The 20,218-nt window shown below is 46.1% G+C and overlaps 1 protein-coding gene across 2 annotated transcripts; it reads left to right on the top strand.

Annotated features, from left to right (window-relative positions):
• The first annotated feature begins 12,916 nt into the window (after positions 1 to 12,916).
• On the top strand, positions 12,917 to 14,438 carry LOC310996099 (uncharacterized protein). 2 transcript variants are annotated; one of them, XM_083985411.1, is made up of 7 exons: positions 12,917 to 12,998; positions 13,099 to 13,149; positions 13,226 to 13,270; positions 13,372 to 13,436; positions 13,520 to 13,628; positions 13,949 to 14,011; positions 14,129 to 14,438. In XM_083985411.1, exons 2-7 carry the CDS (start codon positions 13,141 to 13,143, stop codon positions 14,147 to 14,149), a joined length of 312 nt encoding a protein of 103 aa, XP_083841537.1. In that variant the 5' UTR covers positions 12,917 to 12,998; positions 13,099 to 13,140; the 3' UTR covers positions 14,150 to 14,438. The 2 variants fall into 2 exon arrangements, with proteins under 2 accessions (XP_083841537.1, XP_083841536.1); XM_083985410.1 differs by having other exon boundaries at positions 14,094 to 14,438.
• Positions 14,439 to 20,218: the final 5,780 nt, after the last annotated feature.

Genomic DNA, 20,218 nt, shown 5'->3' with positions numbered 1-20,218 from the left:
TCTAAAACATGCAGAACCAGTTGGTGAAGCTACATTATGAAGACTGTGAAGCTACGAGTAATGGCGTCCCTGTGGGGGCGTGGCTACCATCAATTCCTCGCCATGAAAATACGTTTGGCTTTTTGATGGCTTTAATGAACTCGTATCATCATGAAAATTGGTACACAGGTCCAGGGTGGAGACCTCTTCCATCTGATAGGGGTGTCGCTCATGTGGCCCCCTAGTGGAAACCGGAAGTGCCATTTTTTGCATCAGCATTGTCCGATTTCCACGAAACTTCACATGTGTGATGAGGGGCTGACCCTGAACACACCTGCACGCGACCCATTACTGCCCCCTAGTGGACGAACCTTTAACTGCTCATAACTCCCTCATGCTTTGTCCGATTTCCACGAAACTTCACATGTGTGATGAGGGACTGACCCTGAACACAGCTGCACGCATCCCATTACTGCCCCCTGGTGGACGAACCTTTAACTGCTCATAACTCCCTCATGCTTTGTCCGATTCACTCCAAACTTCACACGAGTGATGAGGGGCGGCCCCTGAACGCACCAGACCACATGCGGTGACTGCCCCCTGGTGGATGAACGAAACATTGCATTTTTGGCCTCCTTCCGGGTTTTTTCTCCATTTCTGCTCCGTGCCACAGCGTGCCTCAGGCCCCGCGGTGGCATGGGCAGCGAGGGCCGCCATCGCCGCTTGCGGCTTTAATTATTATTATTATTATTATTATTCTTCTCCGCCTTCAAACCCCAATTTGGCCCCTTTCCCCAACTCGAAAATGCGTGAACTTTTTGCCGGACGTCCGGCTTCTTCCGAAATTCGATATTTTGTGCTGCTCGCGCATGTCCGACGCGAAATGGCGAAATAGCGCCCCCTACAAAGTTCAAAAAAGCCCATAGGGAATTCGGGTCACTTTGGCGTAGACGGACGAAATTCGGTACACATATGTACCATACCCAGATATACAAAAAAGCCTCTTAATGTCATGGTGAAATGTCAACAGGAAGTCGGCCATTTTGAATTGGTCGTTTTTGGCGCCAAATTAACTCGTCCAAAACGATTCGCCCGACACGCTCCAAATTTGATAGACAACATCGTCAGACCTAGCTGAGCTTATTTTGTGCTCCGCAGGTCTGTAGCTCAAAGGGGTTGGCCTCTGGCGTGCCCCGAAGTTTGGCGACTGTTTCGGTGCTCGCCATGTAAATACGATTGGCTCTCATGCCCACATACTTGATCGTAGACGCTTCAAACTTGGTGCAAAAATCTATGGCGAGACCCTGAACGATCCGACATATTATTTGCCTACGTCGCTCATAGCGCCCCCCGGTGGTAACAGGAAGTGAACTAAAATTCATTAAAAATACATAGTTGACCAAATCGACTTCGTTCCACTTCTAATACATGCAGACCCGGATGGTGAAGCTACATCATCAACGCTTTGACCCTACGAGCAACCGCGTCCGTGTGCCGCCGCGGCGAATGTGTATCTTCCCAATTTAAATTACGTTTGCCTTTCACGCGCACATACTTCGTCGTAGCCACTTGAAATTCAAAGGACATGACGTTGGCTCCGCCCTGAACGTTTTGATGTATCGACTTCCTGCCTGGCTCATAGCGCCCCCCGGTGGTAACAGGAAGTACGCAAAAATTCATTAAAAATACATAGTTGACCCCATCAACTTCATTCCACTTCTAAAACATGCAGAACCAGTTGGTGAAGCTACATTATGAAGACTGTGAAGATACGAGTAATGGCGTCCCTGTAGGGGCGTGGCTACCATCAATTCCTCGCCATGAAAATACGTTTGGCTTTTTGATGGCTTTAATGAACTCGTATCATCATGAAAATTGATACACAGGTCCAGGGTGGAGACCTCTTCCATCTGATAGGGGTGTCGCTCATGTGGCCCCCTAGTGGAAACCGGAAGTGCCATTTTTTTACATCAACATTGTCCGATTTCCACGAAACTTCACATGTGTGATGAGGGGCTGACCCTGAACACACCTGCACGCATCCCATTACTGCCCCCTAGTGGACGAACCTTTAACTGCTCATAACTCCCTCATGCTTTGTCCGATTCACTCCAAACTTCACATGTGTGATGAGGGGCTGACCCTGAACACACCTGCACGCATCCCATTACTGCCCCCTAGTGGACGAACCTTTAACTGCTCATAACTCCCTCATGCTTTGTCCGATTCACTCCAAACTTCACATGTGTGATGAGGGGCTGACCCTGAACACACCTGCACGCATCCCATTACTGCCCCCTAGTGGACGAACCTTTAACAGCTCATAACTCCCTCATGCCTTGTCCGATTCACTCCAAACTTCACACGAGTGATGAGGGGCGGCCCCTGAACGCACCAGACCACATGCGGTGACTGCCCCCTGGTGGATGAACGAAACATTGCATTTTTGGCCTCCTTCCGGGTTTTTTCTCCATTTCTGCTCCGCGCCACGGCCCCGGCGTGCCTCAGGCCCCGCGGTGGCATGGGCGAGCGAGGGCCGTCCATCGCCGCTTGCGGCTTTAATTATTATTATTATACTTCTCCGCCTTCAAACCCCAATTTCGCCCCTTTCCCCAACTCGAAAATGCGTGAACTTTTTGCCGGACGTCCGGCTTCTTCCGAAATTCGATATTTTGTGCTGATCGCGCATGTCCGACGCGAAATGGCGAAATAGCGCCCCCTACAAAGTTCAAAAAAGCCCATAGGGAATTCGGGTCACTTTGGCGTAGACGGACGAAATTCGGTACACATATGTACCATACCCAGATATACAAAAAAGCCTCTTAATGTCATGGTCAACAGGAAGTCGGCCATTTTGAATTGGTCATTTTTGGCGCCAAATTAACTCGTCCGAAACGGTTCGCACGACACGCTCCAAATTTGATATACAACATCATCAGACCTAGCTGAGTACAGCTTGTGCTCCGTAGGTCAATACGTCAAAGGGCGTGGCCTCTGGTGGGCGCCAAAGTTGGGCTCGATCGCCACCCAAATTCGGTTGGCTGTCACGCCCACATGCTTTATCCTATCAACTTCAAACTTGAAGGAAATTATGGGGGTGAGTCACTGATTCGCCCAATATATCAATATCTCACTTTACTCAAAGCGCCCCCCGGTGGTAACAGGAAGTGACCATTTTTTACATTAAAATCTTTAACTCCTCCCACTAATTTCGCCCGATCTACTTCAAATTGCATACAGGTTATCGAGATGCCATGCTGATCCAACCTTGTGCTCCATAGGTCTCTACGTCAAAGGGCGTGGCTTCTGCGGCCTTGCCCATTTTTGGCGACTTCATGTTTCCTCGCCATTTCACCTTCTAACAGCTCTAACGCCCACATACTTCATCCTATCAGCTTCAAACTTGCTGAAGATGATGATGGCTCCACCCTGAACGTTCCGCTGAATGGCACGCCCACTTTACTCAATGTGCCCCCCGGTGGTAACAGGAAGTGACCTGGTTTACACTTAACTTGTCCGATCGACTTCAAATTTTACATATTTGATGAGCCACTGCCCCTAAACACACCTACCCACATCTGGGTTCATACAAATGCGCCCCCTGGTGGTAACAGGAAGTGACCTGTTTTACATTTACATTGTCCGATTAACTTCAAACCTGACATGTGTGATCCTGGTCAGCCCCTGATCACACCTACCCACATCTGGATTCATACAAATGTGCCCCCTGGTGGTAACAGGAAGTGACCTGTTTTACATTTACATTGTCCGATTCACATCAAACGTCAGGGGCTTGATCCCGGTCAGCTCCTGAACGCTGCTACCCGCTTCTGGCTTCATAGCGCCACCTAGTGTACGAACCGCACGTTGCGTTTTTCCGCTCCCGCATCGCTTTTTCGCCATTCTCGCTCCGCGCCACGGCCCCCGCACGCCTCAGGCCCCCGCGGTCGCATGGGTCGAGCGAGGGCCGATCATCGCCGCTTGCGGCTTTAATTAGGGCCCGAGCGGCGACTGCAAGTCGCCCAGCGAAAGCCCTATTGAAATCGCGCTGTATATTATTATTATTATTCTTGCCGCTATTCGTGCCTCGATTTCGCCCCTTTCCCCAACTGGAAAAGTTGTCTACTTTTGCACGGACGTCCGGCCTGATCCGAAATTCGATATTTTGTGGTGGTCGCACACGGTCGACGCGAAATGGCGAAATAGCGCCCCCTACAAACTTTCAAAATCCCCATAGGGAAGTCGGGTCACTTTGTCCCACGCATACAAAATTTGGTACACATATGTATTATACCCAGATATGCAAAAAAGCCTCTTGACCTTTTGACCTCAACCCAACAGGACGTCGGCCATTTTGGTTTTGATTTTTCCCGCCTAAAACGAACTCCTCCCAAAGCGTTCGCCCGATCAAGTTGAAATTAGGTACACCACATCTCCAGACCTAGCTGAGCTTATCTTGTGCTCCGTGAGTCCGTAGGTCAAAGGGCGTGGCTTCCAGCGCTCAATTAACTTTGGCGTGCTCGCCATGTAATACGATTGGCTCTCACGCCCACATACTTCATCCAATCAACTTCAAACTTGCTGGACATGATGATGGCTTCGCCCTGAACGTCCCGATATATTAACTTCCCACGTAACTCATAGCGCCCCCCGGTGGTAACAGGAAGTGAACTAAAATTCATTAAAAATACATAGTTGACCCCATCAACTTCATTCCACTTCTAAAACATGCAGAACCAGTTGGTGAAGCTACATTATGAAGACTGTAAAGCTACGAGTAATGGCGTCCCTGTGGGGGCGTGGCTACCATCAATTCCTCGCCATGAAAATACGTTTGGCTTTTTGATGGCTTTAATGAACTCGTATCATCATGAAAATTGATAGACAGGTCCAGGGTGGAGACCTCTTCCATCTGATAGGGGTGTCGCTCATGTGGCCCCCTAGTGGAAACCGGAAGTGCCATTTTTTGCATCAACATTGTCCGATTTCCACGAAACTTCACATGTGTGATGAGGGACTGACCCTGAACACACCTGCACGCATCCCATTACTGCCCCCTAGTGGACGAACCTTTAACTGCTCATAACTCCCTCATGCTTTGTCCGATTTCCACGAAACTTCACATGTGTGATGAGGGACTGACCCTGAACACACCTGCATGCATACCATTACTGCCCCCTAGTGGACGAACCTTTAACAGCTCATAACTCCCTCATGCTTTGTCCGATTTCCACGAAACTTCACATGTGTGATGAGGGACTGACCCTGAACACACCTGCACGCATCCCATTACTGCCCCCTAGTGGACGAACCTTTAACTGCTCATAACTCCCTCATGCTTTGTCCGATTCACTCCAAACTTCACACGAGTGATAAGGGGCGGCCCCTGAACGCACCAGACCACATGCGGTGACTGCCCCCTGGTGGATGAACGAAACATTGCATTTTTGGCCTCCTTCCAGGTTTTTTCTCCGTTTCCGCTCCGCGCCACGGCCCCGGCGTGCCTCAGGCCCCGCGGTGGCATGGGCGAGCGAGGGCCCGCCATCGCCGCTTGCGGCTTTAATTATTATTATTATTCTTCCGACATTTCGTGCCCCAATTTCGCCCCTTTCCCAAATGCGAAAATGCGTCTACTTTTGCACGGACGTCCGGCCTTCTCCGAAATTCGATATTTTTGGGTGGTCGCACATGGTCGACGCAGAATGGCGGAATAGCGCCCCCTACAAAGTCAAAAATGCACATAGAGAATTTTGCTATCTAACTTTGTCCTATGCTCACAAAATTCGGTACACATATGTATTATACCCAGATATGCAAAAAAGCCTCTTGACCTCATGACCTCAACCCAACAGGAAGTCGGCCATTTTGGTTTTGATTTTTCCCGCCTAAAATTAACTCCTCCCAGAGCGTTCGCCCGATCAAGTTCAAATTAGGTACACCACATCTCCAGACCTCGCTGAGCTTATCTTGTGCTCCCTGAGTCCGTAGGTCAAAGGGCGTGGCTGCCAGCGCTCATCAGACTTTGGCGTTCTCGCCATGTCCATACGTGTGGCTCTCACGCCCACATACTTCATCCAATCAACTTCAAACTTGCTGGACATGATGATGGCTCCGCCCTGAACGTCGCGATATATTCACTTCCCACGTAACTCATAGCGCCCCCCGGTGGTAACAGGAAGTGTACTAAAATTTGAAAATGTACATACTTTGCCCCATCAACTTCATTCCACTTCTACAACATGCAGAACCAGTTGGTGAAGCTACATTATGAAGACTGTGAAGCTACGAGTAATGGCGTCCCTGTGGGGGCGTGGCTATGATTCCTCGCCATGACAATACGTTTGCCCTTTGGATGGCTTTATTGAACTCGTATCAACATGAAAATTGGTACACAGGTCCAGGGTCACGACCTCAACGTTTCTATGTGCTCATAGACGATCTCACTCATGTAGCCCCCTAGTGGAAACAGGAAGTGCCATTTTTTGCATCAACATTGTCTGATTTCCACGAAACTTCACATGTGTGATGAGGGGCTGACCCTGAACACACCTGCACGCATCTCATTACTGCCCCCTAGTGGACGAACCTTTAACTGCTCATAACTCCCTCATGCTTTGTCCGATTTCCAAGAAACTTCACATGTGTGATGAGGGGCTGACCCTGAACACACCTGCACGCATCCCATTACTGCCCCCTAGTGGACGAACCTTTAACTGCTCATAACTCCCTCATGCTTTGTCCGATTCACTCCAAACTTCACACGAGTGATGAGGGGCGGCCCCTGAACGCACCAGACCGCATGCGGAGACTGCCCCCTGGTGGATGAACGAAACATTGCATTTTTGGCCTCCTTCCAGGTTTTTTCTCCATTTCTGCTCCGCGCCACGGCCCCGGCGTGCCTCAGGCCCCGCGGTGGCATGGGCGAGCGAGGGCCCGCCATCGCCGCTTGCGGCTTTAATTAGGCCCGAGCGGCGAGTAGCACTCGCCGGAGGGACTATTGAAATCGCGCTGTTTATTATTATTATTATTATTATTCTTCCGCGACAACATGCCCCAATTTCGCCCCTTTCCCCAACTCGAAAATGCGTGAACGTTTTGCCGGACGTCCGTCCGGATCCGACATTCGATATTTTGTGCTGCTCGCGCATGTCCGACGCGAAATGGCGAAATAGCGCCCCCTACAAAGTTCAAAAAAGCCCATAGGGAATTCGGGTCACTTTGGCGTAGACGGACGAAATTCGGTACACATATGTACCATACCCAGATATACAAAAAAGCCTCTTAATGTCATGGTGAAATGTCAACAGGAAGTCGGCCATTTTGAATTGGTCGTTTTTGGCGCCAAATTAACTAGTCCAAAACGATTCGCCCGACACGCTCCAAATTTGATAGACAACATCGTCAGACCTAGCTGAGCTTATCTTGTGCTCCGCAGGTCTGTAGCTCAAAGGGGTTGGCCTCTGGCGTGCCCCGAAGTTTGGCGACTGTTTCGGTGCTCGCCATGTAAATACGATTGGCTCTCATGCCCACATACTTGATCGTAGACGCTTCAAACTTGGTGCAAAAATCTATGGCGAGACCCTGAACGATCCGACATATTATTTGCCTACGTCGCTCATAGCGCCCCCCGGTGGTAACAGGAAGTGAACTAAAATTCATTAAAAATACATAGTTGACCAAATCGACTTCGTTCCACTTCTAATACATGCAGACCCGGATGGTGAAGCTACATCATCAACGCTTTGACCCTACGAGCAACCGCGTCCGTGTGCCGCCGCGGCGAATGTGTATCTTCCCAATTTAAATTACGTTTGCCTTTCACGTGCACATACTTCGTCGTAGCCACTTGAAATTCAAAGGACATGACGTTGGCTCCGCCCTGAACGTTTTGATGTATCGACTTCCTGCCTGGCTCATAGCGCCCCCCGGTGGTAACAGGAAGTACGCAAAAATTCATTAAAAATACATTGTTCACCCCATCAACTTCATTCCACTTCTAAAACATGCTGAACCAGTTGCTGAAGCTACATTATGAAGACTGTGAAGATACGAGTAATGGCGTCCCTGTGGGGGCGTGGCTACCATCAATTCCTCGCCATGAAAATACGTTTGGCTTTTTGATGGCTTTAATGAACTCGTATCATCATGAAAATTGATACACAGGTCCAGGGTGGAGACCTCTTCCATCTGATAGGGGTGTCGCTCATGTGGCCCCCTAGTGGAAACCGGAAGTGCCATTTTTTTGCATCAACATTGTCCGATTTCCACGAAACTTCACATGTGTGATGAGGGGCTGACCCTGAACACACCTGCACGCATCCCATTACTGCCCCCTAGTGGACGAACCTTTAACAGCTCATAACTCCCTCATGCTTTGTCCGATTCACTCCAAACTTCACATGTGTGATGAGGGGCTGACCCTGAACACACCTGCACGCATCCCATTACTGCCCCCTAGTGGACGAACCTTTAACTGCTCATAACTCCCTCATGCTTTGTCCGATTCACTCCAAACTTCACACGAGTGATGAGGGGCGGCCCCTGAACGCACCAGACCACACGCGGTGACTGCCCCCTGGTGGACGAACGAAACATTGCGTTTTTGGCCTCCTTCCGGGTTTTTTCTCCGTTTCTGCTCCGCGCCACAGCCCTGGCGTGCCTCAGGCCCCGCGGCGGCATGGGCGAGCGAGGGCCGTCCATCGCCGCTTGCGGCTTTAATTATTATTATTATTATTATTATCAACTTCGAAGGCCATTTCGACCCCTTTCCCAAGCCGAGAAACGGAGGAAATTTTGTGCGCACGTGGGGCCTGTGGCAACTTAGCGTTGAGTGGTGGTCTCGCATGTGGGCGTGGCCAAATGGCAAAATAGCGCCCCCTACCAACTTGTCAAAAACCCATAGGGAAAAAAATGACGTTAATAAAAGCGCACCAAAGTCGGCACACATATTTATCAATGCAAGATGAACAAAAAATCCTTTTCTGGCGAAGCCCGAAACTCAACAGGAAGTCGGCCATTTTGCTTCAAATTTGGTTTACGCAAAACGAACTCCTCCGAGGGGTTACGCCCGATCGGCTCCAAATTGGGTAGAGAACATCGTCAGACCTAGCTGAGCTTATCTTGTGCTCCGCAGGTCTGTAGCTCAAAGCGCTTGGCCTCTGGCGTGCCCCGAAGTTTGGCGACTGTTTCGGTGCTCGCCATGTAAATACGAACGGCTCTCATGCCCACATACTTGATCGTAGACGCTTCAAACTTAGTGCAAAAATCTATGGCGAGACCCTGAACGATCCGACATATTATTTGCCTACGTCGCTCATAGCGCCCCCCGGTGGTAACAGGAAACGTACAAAAATTCGTTAAAAATCCATCGTTGACCAAATCGACTTCGTTCCACTTCTAATACATGCAGACCCGGATGGTGAAGCTACATCATGAACACTTTGACCCTACGAGCAACGGCGTCCGTGTGCCGTCGCGGCGAAAGTGTATCTTCCCAATTTAAATTACGTTTGCCATTCACGCGCACATACTTCGTCGTAGCCACTTGAGATTCAAAGGACATGACGTTGGCTCCTCCCTGAACGTTTTGATGTATCGACTTCCTGCCTGGCTCATAGCGCCCCCTGGTGGTAACAGGAAGTACGCAAAAATTCATTAAAAATCCATACTTCACCCGATCAACTTCATTCCACTTCTAATACATGTAGAACCAGTTGCTGAAGCTACATTATGAACGCTGTGAAGCTACGACGAACGGCGTCCGTGTGCCGCCGCGGCGACTGGCGATTTTTTATCGTACAATTACGTTTGCCTTTTTCGTGGCTTTAACGAAGTCGTGTCCTCACGAAATTTCATCCACAGGTCAAGAATGGCGAGCTCTTTCAGCGGATAGAGTCGTTTCCCATGGGCGTGGCTAAATGCCTCAATAGCGCCCCCTTGAAGTTTTTCCGAAATTCTCCATAGACAAATTTCGCTTACTTTGTCGTACACATACAAAACTCGACACACACGTGTATCATACCCAAACATACAAAAAATTGAATTGCAGCCACGCGCTAAACCCAACAGGAAGTCGGCCATTTTGGTTAGCATTTCTTTGACGCAAAACGAACTCGTCCGAGGGAGTTCGCCCGATTGACTTCAAATTGGGTAGAGAACATCTCCAGACCAAGCTGATTACGGCTTGTGCTCCGCAGGTCTGTAGGTCAAAGGGCGTGGCTGCTAGCGCACGGCCAAGTTGCCTAATTCAGCTAAAAAGGTTTAAATGCTATCGCGCCCACAGATTTCATCGCAGCGGCTTCAAACTTGGTCCACATGATGAGGGCGTGACCCTGAACGATCCGACATATTATTTCCCTACGTCACTCATAGCGCCCCCCGGTGGTAACAGGAAGTGCGCTAAAATTCATTAAAAATACATAGTTGACCCCATCAACTTCATTCAACTTCTAAAACATGCCGAACAAGTTGGTGAAGGTATTTCATGAACACTATGGCGCTACGGCTAATGGCCCCCTTGTGGAGGCGACAGGAATAGCGCTCCATCGTGAACTGCCACCTCCCACGGATTTTGCCCGATTGACTTCATATTCGCTACAGATCATCAGGAGCCCAAGCTGGTCAAACACTATTAAAAGCTTTTCTCTACGTCAAACGTCGTGGCTGCTAGGGGGCGACAAAGTTGGTCAACTGCTCGTTTAGTCGCCATGCTATTACGTTTGCCTTCCACGCCCACATACTTGGTCGTAGTCACTTCAAAATTTCAGTACATGATCAGAGGCCCGCCCTCTACGCCTCCATTTGATCGTACGCTAGCTCGCTCAAGACGCCCCCTTGTGGACACAGGAAATGTCGTGTTTTGCATCGACATTGTCCGATCAGCTCGAAACTTCACATGTGTGATGAGGTCACGACCCCAAACACAACGTCCCACATCCCGTTACCGCCCCCTGGTGGACGAACCGTAAACCTGCCGTAACTCCATCGTACGTTGTTCGATTTGCTCGAAACTTCACGTGTTCGACGATGGGACCGCCCTCGACGCAGCCGCCCACGTCCGGTTGCGCGCGGGGGTTTCGAAGAGCGGCCCGGGGGTAGCGGGGACGCCGAGTGGCGTGGAACGAGGGCCCGTCATAGCCGCTTGCGGCTTTAATTAGGGCCCGAGCGGCGACTGCAGTCGCCCAGCGAAAGCCCTATTGAAATCGCGCTGTTTATTATTATTATTATTATTCCCACACCCTTAAAACCCCAATTTCGCCCCTTTCCCAAAGGCGAAAATGCGTCTACTTTTGCATGGGCGTCCGGCCGGATCCGAAAAGCGATATTTTTGAGTGGTCGCACACGGTCGACGCAAAATGGCGGAATAGCGCCCCCTACAAATTCCTAAAATGCCCATAGGGAATTTTGCAACTTTGTCCTACGCTCACAAAATTTGGTACACATATGTATTATACCCAAATATGCAAAAAAGCCTCTTGACCTCATGACCTCAACCCAACAGGAAGTCGGCCATTTTGGTGTAGATTTTTCCCGCCTAAAATTAACTCCTCCTAGGGGTTACGCCCGATCGGCTCCAAATTGGGTAGAGAACATCGTCAGACCTAGCTGAGCTTATCTTGTGCTCCGCAGGTCTGTAGCTCAAAGGGGTTGGCCTCTGGCGTGCCCCCAAGTTTGGCGACTGTTTCGATGCTCGCCATGTAAATACGAACGGCTCTCATGCCCACATACTTGATCGTAGACGCTTCAAACTTGGTGCAAAAATCTATGGAGAGACCCTGAACGATCCGACATATTATTTGCCTACGTCGCTCATAGCGCCCCCCGGTGGTAACAGGAAGTGAACTAAAATTCATTAAAAATACATAGTTGACCAAATCGACTTCGTTCCACTTCTAATACATGCAGACCCGGATGGTGAAGCTACATCATCAACGCTTTGACCCTACGAGCAACCGCGTCCATGTGCCGCCGCGGCGAATGTGTATCTTCCCAATTTAAATTACGTTTGCCTTTCACGCGCACATACTTCGTCGTAGCCACTTGAAATTCAAAGGACATGACGTTGGCTCCGCCCTGAACGTTTTGATGTATCAACTTCCTGCCTGGCTCATAGCGCCCCCCGGTGGTAACAGGAAGTACGCAAAAATTCATTAAAAATACATAGTTGACCCCATCAACTTCATTCCACTTCTAAAACATGCAGAACCAGTTGGTGAAGCTACATTATGAAGACTGTGAAGCTATGAGTAATGGCGTCCCTGTGGGGGCGTGGCTACCATCAATTCCTCGCCATGAAAATACGTTTGGCTTTTTGATGGCTTTAATGAACTCGTATCATCATGAAATTTGATACACAGGTCCAGGGTGGAGACCTCTTCCATCTGATAGGGGTGTCGCTCATGTGGCCCCCTAGTGGAAACCGGAAGTGCCATTTTTTGCATCAACTTTGTCCGATTTCCACGAAACTTCACATGTGTTATGAGGGGCTGACCCTGAACACACCTGCACGCATCCCATTACTGCCCCCTAGTGGACGGACCTTTAACTGCTCATAACTCCCTCATGCTTTGTCCGATTTCCACGAAACTTCACATGTGTGATGAGGGGCTGACCCTGAACACACCTGCACGCATCTCATTACTGCCCCCTAGTGGACGAACCTTTAACTGCTCATAACTCCCTCATGCTTTGTCCGATTCACTCCAAACTTCACACGAGTGATGAGGGGCGGCCCCTGAACGCACCACACCACATGCGGTGACTGCCCCCTGGTGGACGAACGAAACATTGCGTTTTTGGCCTCCTTCCGGGTTTTTTCTCCATTTCTGCTGCGCGCCACGGCCCCGGCGTGCCTCAGGCCCCGCGGCGGCATGGGCGAGCGAGGGCCCGCCATCGCCGCTTGCGGCTTTAATTATCATTATATTTACTATTATTTATCTTTTTAATGCAACTGTTTTAGAAACCTTTCCCAGTCACTAAATCCTGGCAACTGGACAGAGAAAACTGGATTACAAATTCAGGTAAGAGTATAAAGTATGTATATATTAATAGTTGAATACTTAAATACTGTAAAACACTGTAAAACAATAATTACATAATTGACTTCTTTCTGATATCTAGGGTTTTCCACGACAACCATACGGGATTGACTGTGGCATCTTCATGTTGATGGTATTAATTATTTGTGCAATTCTGTGTGCGTTACAGATATCAGCATTAAACTAAAATTACTATGTTTTATTCCTAGAATGCCTTTTACACCACACTGGATGCTCCCTATGACTTTTCTATTGTAAGTTCATTCATGGAATCAAAGTAAGCTCAAAATTACAACAACAAAACATTTATTATGACATGGTGTGAGGCTTTTGTTTTTTTATCTTCACTTTTCAGATGGACATGCCACTTTTGCGACAGTGGTGGTGTATCATCCTTATGGAAAACTTTGACCTTGGAAGGTGAGACTGCAAAGATTTTGATATTGACTTGAAATTGTTGCAAGAAATGTTTTATTTATTTCTATTGTTTAATCATTTTTGAGCCATGGAAAGCTGTTCGCCCACTGGACAGATGCATCAAAAGCCCTCCTGCGAGGTGAGGTGCCACCAGTGTTTAGGATGATGAAAAGGAAGGTGGATGACATAACTGAGGTCAGATTTAAATTTTGTTTGAGTTCCATCTGAGTTTTTCTTTTGTTTCAGGTCAGAAACCAGCATTTCTATTTCCCTATTTTTTTTACCAATCTTTTTTCCAATTTTACTGCAATTGTGGGGTCGCTTTAAAGAACATGCCATTCACAAGTTGAGGTTAGACCTTCTGTCTGCAGTTTAAAAATAAAGTGTCTAGATCATGCATGAGTGCATGATCTCTAATATGTCGAGGAGGGCACTGCTGGATCTTTTCTTTTTTTCTTTTTGGAGCTTGTGTTTTGAATATTACAACTGATCATTTTGCCTATATATATTTTCAGGATGAAGAGCAGCAGGCTGAGGTCTCAGTCAGACCTGCCGACAAGGACACACCAGTGGAATGGGTAAGCTTTTTCACAGTATCTATTGGTCAGATACTGTTGGTGCAGCAGCTATGGTACAGACATCTTTCTGTCTTTTCCATAGGACTCGGTTGAAGATCGTATTCTCCATGATTGCAGACATGCAGCAGAGTGGGTTGAGGCCAATGAACAATTGTTCTCTGCCAAAGTGGGCCTGCCTGATATTCTGTGCATGGGGGAGGAGAACCAGGCTGAGGCTGCTCTGCAGTATGGGAGGATTTGGACAGAACAACTGGACGACGATGAGAAGGAATCCATCCTGGAGCCCTTCAAATTTACATTTTTCTCCACTGAGGACATGTGGACATTTTGTGAAGAAATTATGGACAAAAGAAACTGTTTGGCCTACTGTGAATGTCCCACAGATGTGTGACTTGTGTTCTGGAAATAAAGGGCTACAGAACATTGACCATGTTGTGACTTGGTGTTTTTTTTAATGTTTTTTCTCTTTGATCACTTAATAATTCACTTGGATTATACTGTAGATATCAAGAGGGTTGTATCTAGTGGTACTTAGGTGTTCCAGCAGCACAAGAACATTAGCATAGACATAGAACCAAACTATTTGAAACTATTCGAAATTTATGGTGGTTATGAATAAAAATACAGAATGATACAACAGAAAAACAAATTGAAGAAAAAAAAGTAAAACAGCAGTGCAATAAAGTCAAAGTTAAATGATATTGAAAAGCCAGTCAAGTAATAGTACACAATAAAACTTATAGGCCTATGACAGCTTATGAGATGTTGGCTTATGAATATGAGTAATAACTTAAATTTGTGCACTGACCTATGTTATTCCTGCCCTACATTGTTTTCATTGATCAACTATTTTGGCCTCTTTTCAAGATCCTAAGCTTTATAGTAGGCCACAAAGACAATTGAGCCCCGATTATCACCCACCGTTTGTTTTTCATAATGATAAGTTGTACAGTTAAGCAGCGCAGTGTATGCTATAGATTCTACATAATATGGCAATCTAATGAGAATTGTTTTGAAAAAGACAAAGGCTAATGCTTCAATTGTCCATATCAAAAGCTTTATTTTATATATACTATAGCAATTGATCGATTTTACATCATATTTTTACTAATTCATGCTTTTGTGAGGAGAGCGATTCAACCGGAAGTGTACTTGCGATTTTATTTTGAAACGTATCCCGTGCATTTCCTGTCCTGATAGTGACGGTGGCTTGTGAGTAGCCTGCCGCGGTAGCGGCCTCACAGTGGAGGCGGCTTGAGAGTGGAGCCTGCACCGGAAGCGACCTCACAGTGGAGGTCTGCAGCCAGGACCTCTTGCTTAGCTCTGCTCCGAGAGCTGCACTGTCCTGTGACGGTTGGACATCACGAGCCACCGAGTCGTATGTTACAATAACGGTGCACCACATTAATGACGAATGGGGGCTGGTGACACAGGCGTTGCAGACGAGGGCGATGTACGCGATGTTCTGACCGAGATGGATTCCTTTGATGATCCAATTTAATAAATAGTTGACCGGAACATCGTTGTTTGTCCTTTCTTGGAATAAACGAACACGCAATGTCAGTTTTCCTGTTTTTTCAACCTGACACTAGCCTCTACCTGGTCATTTTTACTAAACTTAACCAACTCCTTTCTTCACTCCCTAAACCCAACCAAAGCTTCTCCCCCGGTCTGCTGTCTCGCACCCCTGTGAGCTCAAGCCGGCTTCAGCCGCGCTCGAGCGGAGCAGGGGGGGAGAAAAAAAAAGTGAATTTTTTTTACTGTGTGGGAGATCTCCGACAATGGAGTGGGAGAGAAAGCAAGTGGGACAGATCTGCCCAGTCCCTGAGCAGAGCACGTTTCACAGACAAGCCACAGTGTAAACAACGTCACCTGGAACAGCGGTGTGTCGGAATGGAGACTTGTCCCTGTCTGCAAGATGTTTAATCACATGTAGTTCACTGCTCCTCAAACTGTGACTGTCTGTAGGCTACCAAAAGTTCATCATAAGTCTTTCTCAACAGTAATGTAAAAAAAACTTAACTGTATTATGTACAGCTATAATTATAGTGGTAAATATAATGGAAAATGTATATGCAGATAGAATAAAATAATAATAATTAAAATAATAATTAAAATGATGTATTTATAAATTGGGTTGCCCAGTGCCCCATCCCTTATTTTCACTTAAGAGAGTTTGCAACCCTAAGTAGGATCCAGGTATGCCTCTGAAAAAAACAAACATTGGGCACTCCTTAATGATAACTATGTGGTAGGGCAAGGTGAAGTACACAGAAACTATGTTTGGTTTTTGTACTGCCATCAAACCATGAAAAACTGTATAAAATTACTGTATAATAACTGTATAAAATAATAGTTTCAAAATAAAATAAATAGTGGCGGGATGAATCCAACTCATTATTGAAATGGAATAATTCCTGCATTGAAAATAAGAGAAGCCATTGTTTAATATAACAAGTACAAGGAAGTAGTTATGGTAAAATGATGTTTAGAATCTAGGCGTGGCTGTGACAAAATAAACATTTGATACTTCTAAATTATTTTCGTTTTATTTCTGTCTGTGAACCATCCTTTTAAACATGATATTTCAAACTTTATTTAAATGAAGGGTTTATTGATATTTTTCTTAGAATTTAAAGCAGAACTATGTAGGATTGTAAACGGGGTCGGAACAGCTGTGTTTCGGGAAGACGTTCGGAATAGCGGTGTTTCGGAGTGGGGGGATTTCGGAACAGCGGGGTGTCGGAATGGAGAGCTGTCCCCCCTTCAGTGCACGGCCAGGGACACCATCAGGCCCCGCTGCTTTGTTGCTGTTGATGTTTTGGAGAGGCTGTTTACCTGAAAAGACTGGAGAGTGAATGGTTGATCACTCTCTTGCACAGTGGTGGTTGCAGCTGCTATTTGTTATTGCCCTCATTACTTTTTACTTTTTATTACTTGTGAACCAATGGAACTTATTTGTAATACAGTATCATTTATTAAATACTTATAATGGATCTGAATACTTCCAGCAGGTTGTGAGTAAACTGCAGTGAATCTGTAGGAAAGTGGTTTACTAAGACCCTGAATAAAAGGCAATAAATCGTACGTCCATTGTGGTAAGGTGCATGTTTGGCTGGTGACGTCTTGTGAGTAATCAACTGAAAGTACAGTAATTGCGCTTCACCAGAAGCACAATTTTCTCACGGTTTATTAATAGCCTGCAGGCTATTTCCTCGTGATGCAGGTTCTGAGACTCTTCCTCCTCTTAGGGTAGGGCAATAAGTTCTTATAGGATGCTTATTAACAGCATATGTAAGTGTTATTATTGTCATTTTAATATAGTTAATATTAGACTAAGAGATTTACAAGAACTTTTAAGGAACTTGCTAACAGTTCGTAGATGCTTAAGAACATTAATAAAAGGCTCATGAGTATCTTGTTCATAATAGCATTAAAAACATTATATTGACTGAACCAACTCACCCATTATGTTTTTGTTATGCCTTTATTAATCCTTTTGCTTTATTTATAGCTCATCTACCCTTACACTAACCTGCTTTTATTAATAGTGTGTCTCCATTCAACCTAAACCTCACCAGATATAACAACTGGATCTCCTTCTGGGGAAAGAGAGGCTTCACTCCATGTCGGCAGGCAGCGGTGGAACGATAAGTGTTTCTCGAGACATTAAAGACAGCCGGGGCAGAGTCGTTCTCAGTCTCACTGACTTCCGCAGTCCTGGCCCGCACAGGTACCAGGAGACCGAGAGTTTATTGGGACTAGCAACAAGTCTAGCGAGACTTGTTGCGTACGAACTGATGAAGCCCCTTGGATAAGAGGCGAAACGTCTTCCCAGACAAATACAAGTCCAGTTGCCTACGATTCAATTTGCCCAGAAAAAAATATGTAAGGGATAATGCCCGACGAGGTGTCCATTATCAGAAATTAATGGACGACGCGGAGGCGTGAACCGTCCGACGCGAAGCGGAGTACGGTTGCTTCCGCGAAGTCCACGTGGTCCATCGTGGTCGTGGTAATCACGTGGTACGGGAACAGACGCTAACCTAGCGTAGCATCGATGCTAAACAGAATGTAGCATCAATGCTTAACAGAACGTAGCATCGGCGCTAAACCGAACTCATCGGCACTTGCACATGTTTTACAAAACATCAACAACATATAACTTCCGAACCGTTGATAAAGATCAGCTGTAAAAAAGCATCTGAATCGCGGGATTCTCTGCTTTCAGAGGGTCCTTGAATGTTACCTCTACAATAACAACGGACCTGTCTCCTCGAGTGCTGCTGCTGCAGCTCAGCTGTGCTGTGGCTCAGCTGGAAAATAAACGCTTTACTCGCCACAAAAACATAAAAATAAGTACTTTACGTTTTGTTTTCTTAAAATATTTATTCACCACGATGTAGTAGGGAGTTCAAAGTACCAGAATCACACAAAATATCAAAATTGTTGAAATAGTACTTTTCCACCTATTTTGGCTATTTGCCACAATCTCGGTCTCCTGGTACCTTTGGCATGACAAAGACATAATTCATTCAGAAATTTATTTAATAGGATAAACGGATAGGATAGGATAATGGGTGGGTTAGTTAAGTCAATATATGTTTTTAATGCTATTATGAACAAGATACTCATGAGCCTTTTATTAATGTTCTTAAGCATCTACGAACTGTTAATAAGTTCCTTATAAGTTCTTCTAAATCTCTTATAGTCTGATATTAACTATATTAAAATGTCAATAATAACACTATAAACACATAACAATGTTAATAAGCATCCTATAAGAACTTATTGCCCTACACTAAGAGGAGGAAGAGTCTCAGAACCTGTGTCATGAGGAAATAGCCTGCAGGCTATTAATAAACCGTGAGAAAATTATGTGCTTCTGGTGAAGCGCAATTACTTTCAGTTGATTACTCACAAGACGTCACCAGCCAAACATGCACTTTGCCACAATGGACGTACAATTTATTGCCTTTTATTCAGGGTCTTAGTAAACCACTTTCCTACAGATTCACTGCAGTTTACTCACAACCTGCTGGAAGTATTCAGATCCATAAGTAAAAGTATTTAATAAATGATACTGTATTACAAATAAGTTCCATTGGTTCACAAGTAATAAAAAGTAATAAGTAACGAGGACAATAACAAATAGCAGCTGCAACCACCACTGTGCAAGAGAGTGATCAACCATTCACTCTCCAGTCGTTTCAGGTAAACAGCCTCTCCAAAACATCAACAGCAACAAAGCAGCGGGGCCTGATGGTGTCCCTGGCCGTGCACTGAAGGCATGTGCTGCCTGGCTTGCCTGAGTCTTCACAGACATCTTCAACCTGTCACTCCACAGTCCCCAAATGTTTTGAAACCACCACCATCAGAACGGTTCACAAAATCCACGGTTCAGTACACGTTGATTGTTGGGAAAATCAAATATGTCTTGTATATTCAGGTTAAAACTGAAAGAATGAGGCAGTCTGACATTTCTGACATCATTCACAGTCTGAGGTTTAAAATAGGTGAGATTCTGCCACTGTAAGAGAGGAGACATTGCTAGTTTTAACATGCTTTTAATTTATTGGGCAAAGTAAGTAATCTTTAGCAAAAGTTATTAGTTATTCACTGAAATATAATCTATATTTATTAATTGTGGTTCTTACAAAAAATATATATCTAATGAAATATAAAAGTAAAAATCTCTCTTAAAGCTCTGACCCTTGAATTAGTGCGTACAAAATCATTTAAAGCAGAAGTAAGCGGAATATTTGTGTTAATATAAGTCTTAAGTAGTTATATCTTCCGACGGCAATCACTTACATAGAGTGTTTGGTCCGATCCACGGGTCTGTCAGTCACTCTGCTCTGCTGTAAGCCGAGGAGAAAACTTCTTGTATACTTCCTTGTATCCTACAAGCTTTATCCAATGAGGAGAGAGAACGGCATGAAGGGCTGTGTGTGCAGCCAAGGGATGCGCATGAATGTGGTGACGTAGGGACGAGGACCAATAGATCCATGACGAGGGCGGGGGCTGCTAATTCTGCTTTCTGCTAATTAACGAAGTTAGCCAAAACGACCGGATCGCTACTTCTGCTTTAACTTCAGTTTACAACCACATTATTTACCAGCAACATAAAGTGAAGCATTAGGCTCCATAGGCTGCAGAGGCATTCAGTCTCGTTTGGGCTCTCATTGGGGGAAAAAGAATTGTGGT

Source organism: Trachurus trachurus, assembly GCF_905171665.1.
Source record: "Trachurus trachurus genome assembly, chromosome: 13".
Taxonomy (NCBI): Eukaryota; Metazoa; Chordata; class Actinopteri; order Carangiformes; family Carangidae; genus Trachurus; species Trachurus trachurus.
Note: the sequence above shows the minus strand (reverse complement) of the source record. Positions and strands in the feature narration are given on the sequence as shown.